Source organism: Apaloderma vittatum, unplaced genomic scaffold (genome assembly GCF_000703405.1).
Source record: "Apaloderma vittatum isolate BGI_N311 unplaced genomic scaffold, ASM70340v1 scaffold9109, whole genome shotgun sequence".
In the NCBI taxonomy this organism is placed as follows: domain Eukaryota; kingdom Metazoa; phylum Chordata; class Aves; order Trogoniformes; family Trogonidae; genus Apaloderma; species Apaloderma vittatum.
In genome coordinates, this window is record NW_009735782.1 from 55,727 (window position 1) to 66,938 (window position 11,212).

The 11,212-nt window shown below is 47.0% G+C and overlaps 1 protein-coding gene across 1 annotated transcript; it reads right to left on the bottom strand.

Moving 5' to 3' along the window:
- Positions 1-601: 601 nt before the first annotated feature.
- On the bottom strand, positions 602-11,201 carry SIN3B (SIN3 transcription regulator family member B; the record flags this gene model as incomplete). Its single annotated transcript, XM_009876713.1, is given in 19 exon segments — positions 602-977; positions 1,365-1,569; positions 1,994-2,088; positions 2,379-2,471; positions 2,749-2,922; positions 3,486-3,655; positions 4,084-4,678; positions 4,904-4,929; positions 4,932-5,074; positions 5,324-5,562; positions 5,920-6,036; positions 6,566-6,773; positions 7,482-7,600; positions 8,044-8,133; positions 8,615-8,737; positions 8,971-9,114; positions 9,475-9,738; positions 10,418-10,571; positions 11,065-11,201. Coding segments are annotated over 19 exon segments (3,327 nt in total), but the record flags the coding sequence as incomplete, so codon positions are not given.
- Between the last annotated feature and the right edge of the window lie 11 nt (positions 11,202-11,212).

Genomic DNA, 11,212 nt, shown 5'->3' on the forward strand with positions numbered 1-11,212 from the left:
GCAACCACGCGGGCCGGGTGGTGCGTCGGTAGCCAATGGGCCCAGGCTGACTTGCGCCACAGATCGCTCCTGCCCAGAGCTGCAGCTCGGAGCCTCTTCCCCTTAGTTCATGCTCCGAAACACTTTGTTGATGAGTCCGAGTTAGAGCGTTTAAGTACGCTGCTCACCCTTGTCTCAGTTTTGGCATTTTCCTCACCAGAGCACCAGTAACAAATAATGCGGTCGCTGCTTTATTAGTACACTTAGATAACGAAGCAGCCCATAGCGGGGCTGGCAATCTGTGCCCGGCGCTCTCGGCCCCGCTGGCACTCAGAGGTTACGTTGAAGAGTTCTGCAGGCTCCAAGACGGCATAAATTCAGGACGATAGGGGACATTAATCCCTTGGAAGTGGAAGCAGCTGCCAGCATCTGCTCAAACACCAGCCCAGCTCCATCTCTCCAACAAAGCCACTCGTGGTAGTTCACCCAGACCCCTCACTCGGCCTCGGCTGGTCAGCAGCGGCCTAAAGCTAGGAAACTACGAAAAAGTGTATGGCGATGCCGAGAGCCCTCTTCCCAAGGGCTGGAGGATTACACTGCAAGGAGACGAGTCTATGCCATAGGAAAAATACATCATAATCCAAAGTAAAATGCTGTTTGGATAAATATCATTAATACATACATTGCATTCCCACCACTATTCTCCGAGTAAATGTGCTTCACCAGCAACGCTCTGACGTGTCTTGCTCCCGGCAACAAATCTTTGCTCACGGTGAAGCTGGACGGCGACTGTACTGAACTCTGTATCTGTTCACCGGGACCCCGTGGACGTTCACCGTCTCACAGGTTGTTTTACAGGGCACCATCTCCTCGTCTTCGTCGCCCATTAGCCAGTCTTGAACCACATCCACTGCCTCCATGGTGACGTTCTCCTCCAGCCACCTGTTGTGCCACTCTTCAAACTGCTGGTGGTGCTTGAGCAGCACCATGGGCTGGACCTGAAAGCAGGACAGTAGAGATCACCAAGAGGCTTCTGGGGCAGGAGCCAAAACTCTCACCTCTTTGTACACCCGAGCTGCGCGTGCTTTACGACACAACACAAACAGCGGAACAGGAAACCGCATACCTGCATTTCAAGATCTCTATTTCTTAATGTTTGCCACTCCCCCTTAAAATTTGCACGGTAAAGAAAAGGCTGCTAAACTAAACCAAAGTACAGAGCATTTACCAGCTCTCCTCCGTGTTTCATCCAACACAGAGTAGTAACTTCTGGGTGCAGCTTGCAGGAATTCAGCCACAAGACTTCGTATCGGTACCTGTCTTTTGGCTCACATCCTCAACCTCTGCTACTGCCTGAGCTGCGGAGAGAGTAATAGGAGATGCACCTGCTTGGCTCGGCAGAGAGCTCCCCGCCTGTACATGTAATCCTCCGAGTTCATGATGAACATCATTTTGTGGGTGTTGAGTTTGAACCGGCAGTCCACGTTGCAGGCACTTTCCACCCCAATCAGCCTCTTCCAGGAGCTCTTCACTTCGCTGCGCAGAGCTCTCACTTGCTTACATTGCCACTTGCGAAACTTTTTGAGGTTTCTAGAACAAAACAAGGATTAAAAAGCCGGCGTCACGCTTGGTTATCCTCTCTCGTAAGCCAGTAGAGCTGACAGCACGAGTAATACCTTTCTATTTCCACATTTAGTTTTCAGACTGTCTCTAGGATCTTCTTCCACACACTGATGAAACGGGAACGAATTAGACCTCAAATTCTTCCCACAGGGAACCGCTCAGACAGTTCCTTTCCAAACACCGTTTCGTGAACAAATTCCAGTGCAGTGGTGATAATTATTTTTTCCAGCGTTCTTACACAGTGCACTGGCCCACAGCCTACAGCTGCCCCTCTGCATTTCCCTTCAAGGGGCTGCTTGTAGGGCACACCGCCCAAAATCGCTGCTGCCTGGGCGGCGAGGAAGCAGTACGAGCTGCTTCAGGTGTGACTCAGGAGAGGGAGCGTGCTCACCTTTGCAGAAAGACCGGTTTCAGTAAGAAGCCATCATTCTGGTTGTTCAGAGCTCCTTCCACCCCGACGTACTGCTCCATGTAGTTAGCCAGGTGCTACACAAGCAAGACCAATTCCAAGTCAGATTTCACTCTCATCAAGACAAACATCACTGCAAAGAACTGGTTTACTTCCAGGCTGCTTTTTACGAAGGTGACTTATGCTGAAACTCCTTCACTAACGTACCCATTTCTGTCAGTGACCACAGCCCCACACGCAATCTTCCCACCTCCCAGGTAAAATTCTCCTCCTGGCAAAGTCTCACAGTTTGGAATAGGAAAGCAGGGAAGCTCAGACAGCTGCTTTGTCTGTGGTTCAGCGCACTCCATGGTCACTCTGACATTACCTGCACCTCCACAGGATCTTCTGTCTGGGTTTCTTCTGTATCCAGAAGCTCAATGGTCATGATCACCTGTCCCTTCCTCTGAAGAAACATTACCTGCAACAAAGTTACAGGCACAAGGTATTGGCCACATGTTTTCACAATAAAATGCTGTATATTCATAACAAAGCCATTTGGACAACATGAGCCAGGAGAGGAGTAAGCAAGAGGGCTTCTCAGTGAGCTGCTGGGCCACTCTGCCGCTGTGCTCTGCTTTTGGTACCGTCTCTCCGTATTGCTCTCTCACCACTGTGGCCCTGGAGCTTCCAAATGCCTTTCTCCCAGGTGAAGTGCCACAGGTATGTTGGGAAGAGCTCTGGCAGCAAGTTCTTACCTTGAAACAGTTCTCGTCTGCCATGCAGCGTTCAGCCTTCCACTGGTAGCTGGTCTCCTTGGCCGCGCGGACACACCGAGAGGATAAGTTACCTCCAGCAGCACCTCGCTTCCTTTCGTTCAAGTAGAGCTCAACAACCTTCAAGCAGATGTCATCGCTCACTAGATGGTGAAGCTTCCATGAAAAAAGGGGGAATTCAGTCAGAAAGACTGGGCCAAGAGTTACCTCTAGTATGTTATAAGAGCAAAAACCCAGCACAGCATCACCTCAGGTGAAGTACCAAGGCTTTCACTCCAGAGACTTCACACATTTCACTGTTTATCATTGCTTTGCAATAAAAAGAGCAGAGAAGAGCAAGGAACTGATGGGCCCTAACTGTAACAAAACTACAACTAGAAGACACATTGGAGTAAAAGGACTGGCATCTCTTGTGGCTTTGGCAGGGGCTTTTGTGCTTTTTTGGTTTTTTTTCCTTAGATGTATTTGGAAATGACAGAATTTTGAACAGACTGGAACTTTAAAAACATTGGAAAAGGCGAGGAAGGGTAAATCCCTTAAGGTGGTCCCCGTACTGAAGCTGAACTTTTGTTAGACCATTTCCCCTACACACGTAACTGCTCTACGAATTTGCCTTAAGTTTAGTGAGTCCTTGCACTACTGGGTACTGTGAGAAACCTCTGTCTATAGAAGAGAAATGTGCGGCCCCAAAAACACGGCACAGCCATCCGAGTAGTTACCTGGCGGACAATATTCTGCACCAGTTTGTCCATAGTAAAGCCAATATAGGCATGGATAGTGAACATCTCCCTCAGAGTGTCCTCGTACTGCGTCGGGTCAATATTCCCATCCAGCAGACTCCTCACCATGTCCAGGAACGCGGGGTAGTACTCCTCCAGCTCCACCTCACCTGGGCAGGGAAAAAGCGCAGTCACTTAAGGCAGGGAAGAGGCAGAGTGAGGTCAAGAGACACAAGGGACAGCGCTGCTCAGTCAGTACCGAGAACATGCTTACAGACAGTTCTTTTTCTCTCGTGCACTTCCACGACTGCCTCATGTAGTTAGCTATTGTCGTGGAGCTGTTTACATTTTAAATCAAAGTAATAGATTAACACAACGAGACACCTGAGAACATCCGACGACAGTGGGCTGGTGTGAAGCCCCCGCGAACCACACGTGAGAGCTCTCAGAAGACCCATCACCAACCAGCGATCCTGCTAAATGAGCTGTATCCCCAAATCACAAATACAGTGGTGGTTTGCACCTCTAATCAGATACATACAGTCATGCACGAGCAACCAGAGCATTAAGAACGGACTATGTCCCGGATTATTCTTACTTGGCTGCTTCAGTCTTAGTTCCATGGCTGGATCATTGGTTTTTTCTTTTCTTCCCTCGCAAAGGAGTTTCTCTCTTTCTTTTTCAGTCCGGTATTCTAGAAGCTGCTTCTGAGCCTGACGATAAATCTTTAGGAGCCTTGAGCACAGAGTCTGGTGAAGGCGGAGGAAGAAATACCAATTATTATTGACAAAGAATAGACTGTAAACGTCATCCAGAGTGTTGTGGGGCTCAGCAGCTGTAACATCGCAGAAGGTGGCTTTTGCCTCCAAAGGACTGTTTGGAGGCCCAGGCACGTGTTTTTTCCGTAGCTCGGGTGTATCCAGGTTCTGCCCGTGATGGTTTTCTCTGTCCTCATCTGTTGATTCTTCAGAAATACTGTGCTCAGGGGGCTGAGAGAAAAACAGCTCCGGTATGAAGTGATGCACTATCTGCCGGATGGTTGCTTGATCCTCCTTTTGGATGGTCGGCTGCCTTTTCACATAATAGCTGATAAGAGACGCCGCATCTTCCAAAATCTGCTTGTCTTCATAGATGAAGATAAGATGAGGCTCGTTTGTGGATGAACTTCTCCCCTCTGAATGCTGCTCCTGATGCTGTAATCAAGAGAAAAATAGATAAAGATCCTTCCAATCCATGCTCAAGAGCCATTCCTGCCAGAAGAAATAAGCCAGTACTAGCGCTGTGCTTAGGACGGTCGTTTCCGACTGAGAACTCTTCAGAACGCTCCCGCTTCAGCAAGGTCCCGGGTGCTACGTAAACATCTAGATGGCCCTACAAAGGACGGACACACCCGATGGATGATTCAGTAGCATACGCACCTCGTCATAGACGCTCTCAATTTCGTAGAGCGCAAAGCTTTGGTGTCGTTCTGTTTGAAGTTGACAGCCTGGTGGTCAAGGGACTTCAGGTAGGCTTTCTCGTACTGCTCCCGCCAAATTTTATTGAAGCCCTGCTGGGCCTCCCGCCACTCCTCCTCTTTTGCTTTCAACCTGCATAAATGTACAACCTGCCTCAGTTCAAAAAGGCAGCCACAGAATTACACACAAAGCATTTTTAATGCAGCCAAGAGTGATGCACCAAAGACTTTTCAGTGTTCCTGGGAGCAGGAAGTAAATTTTGCAAAGGCAGCACCAGTGAAGATGAGTTGTCCTCTTGAACAACATCTATAAAAATCATTGTTTAAAAATGCTTTAGAAATCTTTTATCGGTTTCTTAAAGGTGAACAGAATGGGAATTACCTCTTAAGAACAACAGGAACTGCAGTAACTGGGTTCTTCTTAAGACTTTCAATGATCTCTGGTGCTTTATCGCCATAGATGCGATAGATGGCTCTACGCTGGATCACTTCTGATGTTCCTCCCAAGCAATCATCCAGCCGAAATTTCTCCTGATCCTCTTGAGTCAGGCGTGACAGCTTTTTCTGCACGCTCTCCAGCACACGTATTGTGGCTAAATTGGTCTCCAGGACAACATCCAACTGTGAAGAGTTCGCAAAAGACCCAGGGTAAGAACAGGTACGGCAGGAAAATGGAGCCAGCAGTGCCTGGCTTGTGGCATGGGTGGAGCTAAGAAGCATCAACAAGGTTTCTCACTGGAAAATACACCTCCACCACTTCTCCCAAGGTAAGGTGCTTTGCAGAACTGGATCCATGCCCAGAAAGAACTACTAAACTCCAAGCAAGTGGAAAGCACCAAAAGCCAGCTCAAACCAACGAGCATTAATAGAATTTCCAGTAATTGGCCCCCAATTAATTCAGTCAAAACGCTCCAGAGCTAGAAGTTCTGCTTTCTGAGGACACAGACAGGTAGAAAGGAAGCTCAGTAGCAGAAGTACCTCAAACCGCTCATCTTCACAGCGGTGCAACTGCTCCTCATAGGGAGTCTTCTTGGAGCTGACAAAAGTGGAGTCCTCGGACCAGGATGGAAATGAAACCCAGGTATCATTTAACACCTGCAACACGGCAAAGACACGACATTGAACGGACCCTCAAGAGCCCAGAGCTGCTCTCGTGGGGTCTGATACTCCTCTGCTTCATTTTTGGCACAGTCCTTCCCCGAGTTTCTATTGGGAGTTTCAGACTTAGTTCACAAGTTGCTGTCGTGCCTGCTCCTCAGAATATCAGAGGTCAGGAGACAAACTGTTTCTAGAGGCCACGACAGCCCACTGCTAGAAAACTAACTTCAGGCTATTTACTCTTCTTTCCTGTCTACAGGAATAAATCTGCGTATGCACACAGGCTAAAAGGGCAAGACATTAAAGTGAACGACATGATTTGAGATGGGTTTAGATAAAATCACTAAAGAGCAGACAGACACTCTTATTTCAATAACTTGGACGAACAACTGATGTGAGATTGAGATCAACTGATCAGCGTTAATGAGGGGAATCCGCATGCAAAAGCTGTGGCACCAACGACCCCACTTGGGAGTTCGGGAAGTGCAGCCGTGTTCAGGGAGCGAACAGGTTGACCCCAAAGTACCTCCTTGCAAATGGCTGTTCTGCCACTGCACTTGGGCTGCTGGTAGGTTTTGGGGAGAGCCCGGTAACTCGACCCGATGCGTTTGCAGGAAGCATAATCAATTTCCCGACTCATTCCATCCCCAGATCGGTCGCTCAGCGGAGAAGCAAATGAAAGCTCTTTCACACCAAGAAAGGACTTGAACTGTGCAAAGAGTTCTGGGAATTTCCTTCAAAAACACAAGTAAGAATATTTTGTTATTTCACTCTGACAGTTTCCGGGCAGCTAGTGCGTGCCAAAAAAGGGGAGAAAATTCAAACAAATCTAGCATTGCAGCGAGAAATCTTTCACCACTGTTTTACCTCTGTTATCATTCTCTCTGAATCACTTTAGGGTTTTTTTAACTTAAGGCAGGAGAACTTCCCTTCACAACTTCACGAGTACTCCCCTTAACCGAGTCACTGATCCTTGCCGCGTGACTCGCGCTCTTCTGTTGGAAGCCAAACAGCCTGAGCAGCTCACATCAGAGCTCAAACTATTTATCCTTTTCACACCTCTGTTCTGAAGTTTCACGTTTATACTTGTGTTATATTTTAAGAGATTAGAACAGGGAGTGTGACCAGAGACCGCCCTCCAGAATTCACGAGATTCTCTGCCCCAGGGATTCACTATAACATGCAGTAGCCTACTGGGGGTGAGGCTTTCAACTGGATGCACAGAGGAAAATATCCTCCGCAAAACACTCTTTAAGAGCTGTGTGGATGCGTTAAAAGATTCGGATGTTACTATTCCTCTTCTCAGATTAGCCTTCAATTTCTTGCATGCTACCTAGGAGGCATTTCTTAGGTTAAATCCAAAAGTTCACATTGTCCACCAGTAAGTAACAGAGTAAGACCTAAAAAGTGTGACCCAGCAGAGAAGGCAGGCAGTAACTTACCCTAAAAACGGTGTCACTAGTTGGAGCAGCTCAGAGCCAGAGACCAGCTCCTGGTTGAAGAGAGCAATGCAACGGAGAAAATTTTCGTAGACTTCCTGACTCTTTAGCACTCTACGCACCTAAAGCACAGTTTGGGGAAGACACCATCAGATCACTTGAACACCAGATTTATTTAGTTCGTATTCTAAGTAGTCTGACCCACAGGTACAGTGACAAACTGCCAGCTACGCCGCAACATAAAAAGAGAATATGCACAAAAATGTCCAGTTTCAAACAACGGTCTAGTTACTACAGATGGTACCATGAGGAAATGCCACTGAAAAATAGAGAAAACCACGTCTGTAAGAGACAAGTGTTGAGGGAAAGGTTAATTATCAGTTTCTGTTCATCTGCCAAGCCCACCTATTTTCTCTTTTCTTGGCCCGTCCTTCTCTACCACTTGAAGAGTCAGACAGTTGCTAAGTGCTAACACACAGATTGTACAGAAAACCAACCGACTAATAACCACATAAATGGAAGAAAGTAAATCCACAGAACAGGAGACAAGAGCCCAAATACTGACCTTGTCGAAGAAGGAAAACTCTTGCAGTGTTCCGTATTTTCCCACTGTCGCCACTGACAGATCTTTGGTACCTCGCAGCTTCATTTTCTTCTGGTAAAAGAACAAGCAGTTATGCTTAAAATGTTGTGACTCAAGTGCTATCAAATCCTACCGTGCTGACACGGAACAGCTCCCTGCAAAGGCTGGAACTCCCTATTCCCAAACCTCCCCAGCAATCTCTAGCAAATGACTCCCGGCTAAGAAGAAGCAGCAAGAAAAAAGGATCACTTGGGAAAGAATTCCAAAGAAAAAGACTTCTTGTAGAAACAATAAATTGTCTCTTTCTAAGGCCGATACCTAGTACAGAAGGTCTTTGTATTTAGTAGTCAGCGTGTTACCACACACTGAAGCATACTTTCAAAATTCCCTTTCTATAGTAATTATTATTTTTTAAATAACTTCAAAACTTCTTTTCTTGTACCTAACACGTACATACCTCAAAGACACTACTCACTGCAACTTTATCTAAGCAATTACGTGAACGTGACGAGTACTATCAGGCTATTCTAAGTTTTCTCTGGCTAAAAGATACCTTTGCTGGGCCAGAAACAGGACGCAGCAGCAGCGGTCTGGATCGCTTTTTGCTGTGTTCCAGATTCTTCTCATGCTCAGTTTTCTGGACGCTGTTCACTTCACATGGTCCATTTCCTGTGAACTGAGGTAAATAATCAGTGACTTCAATGCTCTCGACTGGCCCAAAGCAAAAATCTTATCTATCTGAACAGGACCCAGAGCATGTAGTTCTGTTCTGCGGAATTCTAAACAGGAGGAGGAGCAAAGTTCATCTCCTGGATGTGTTTTCTCGTAAGATTTTGCATTCCTAATGCTTCAGTATTCAGACAAATAGAGAGTATTCAACATGCTGCCTTGTCCTAAGCGTACACGTACCAACGACCTTTTAGCCTCGGGGAGGAACTGTCCAAACTCGGAAAGCAGATCCTCCTGTCCCCGGAACAGATTTGCTACTTCAGTGAACACTTCTTCCTCCGACATGCCCCGAAAGGGTCGGCCTTTAGTGTTCAGCTGTTCCTTCTGAAAAGACACAGATGTTGGCACCAAATCCATACCTCACCCAGCAAAAAACCTCAACAACTCAGCCAAAAACTTCACACTACACATACCTGAAACAACTGCCCGATAGCCCAAGGTTCTTAGAGCGCAGCCTTTCACAGAGAATACCGTTAAACCAACTGAAGGTTATTAGAGACAGATGGAGATATAACCCCTTTCCACCCCAACTCTGGGAAGTTCTACAACTTTACACTTTTGTCGTTTCATGTGAAGATCTAGGAGGCAACTGCTGGGCAAAATCTAGTGCTTGGGCACTGTTTAAGCCTGTTCCACGGGCAGACATTTCGCGCCAAGCCAAAACTGCCGATACTGAAGACTTACCTGGTAAGTATGAAGAATTTCTAAAAAGGATCTGTAAATTTCTGGATGGTCAAGGAAACGCGTTTTGATCTTATTCACGTAACTGATAGCGTTATTGAACTCGACAGAATCGGACTCCAAAGGAATCTGGGATTTATCTTCTTTGTAGGGAAGCTGCTGCCTAAACTCCTCGGAACAGTCACTGTGATTGTGCGAGTTCTCCTGGGAGTAATGCAACAGGAGCCCGCTGCCAGGGAGAGCGCTGGGGACCGGCTCTGAGGGCACCTAGTGGCACAAGACCCACAAGACAGTGACTCGTACGGAAACCTGCAAGTTCAACAACAATCCAGCACCAGGATTTTCAAGCTCTTTAGCTATTCGGTTAAAAAATTCCTGTACGTCGGATCTGGCTTATGAACCATCTGACTCATCGCTGCTTCTGACTGTCAGCGCGTCATCCACCGCGCTCACAGGAGCGTACGACAAAGGGCACCGCTCCCTCTGCTACTGCTGTTTTATTTCAGAGGAACTGTCAGTTTTAAGAAACATATTAAAACAGAAGGCTCTTAAAGATGTTAAATTTCTAAGTAACAGAGAGATCTAAGGGAACTGAGATCTTGAAAACTTTTACTGCTACTAACGAAGAGTTAAACCACAGGTTTAGCAGCAGAGTTCAGGTAACAGCTCTGCTTCAGCCTCCACAACCACACAACAACAACAGAGAAACAAAGTCCGATATGTACCCATGTGAATTACAGCAGATGTCTTTCTAAGCTAAACTAACGTGTGGTTTGAGAATAAATACTTACATTTATATTACACTCATTATCATAGACTTTGAAAACCATATAAAAACTTTATCGACGTGCAATACGCTTAAATCCACACAGCCCGAAGTGTGCAAGGGACGCGTATAGCGACCCATAGCAGAATTTATTTAGAGATTATGAACTCTGGAACCTACCTGACTATTCAAAGGTGACTGTATACTTAACTTCCCATTCTTTGGAATTTCTATCCTGTAGCCCAGAGGGAGGAAAGCGTTGAATCCTACAATGAGGTCGGGATGCTCATGGAAAAGCTGTGAAACGCGTCGGATTACTCCAGGTGTGTCAATGCTAAAATGGAGAAGAGTTTGTTACTTGTGTTCGAATCTGAAATACAAGTTTAGCCTAGGAAATAATAGAGGTATGTGAAGCATCTGCCTTCTTAGACCCGTAATTTTTAACAAGTCCGGCAACCTCAGACCTAGAAATTTGCCCAAGCTGAGGGAATGAGGTTTATCCACAGAGAGGACCCAGAATGGGCAAGACAGCCGTCACCTCGAGGGCTGGCAGCTCACAGAAGGGCTCTGCACTCAAACTTCTTCACTTATGTTCAAGATCTACGTTTCAGAGCAGGAAGTAAAAATAGATTCGCCGTTCCCTGTGGATTTTGTCACTGTAAAATGACGGAATGGACAGAACCTCCACCTCCATGTCTGCACTACTGAGGGCCAGGCCAGCAGGGCAGGAAGACGGGGTGAGGGGAGACCCTGCAAAGGCCGAGAGACCCCGGCAAAGGCTGAGCATCTCAGCGGAGCAGCCCTGGGGCGCAGGGCCTGGCCTTTACCTCTGGCTCTTGAACTCCTTCATGATCTCCAGGAAGCCGTTGTAAGTGGCGGGGTCGCTGCCAAAGCGGATCTTCACCTGATCCAGGTAGGACAGAGCATCCTCCACCTGCAAGGAGAGATTGCGGGTGAGGCCCAGAAAGGGGGAGC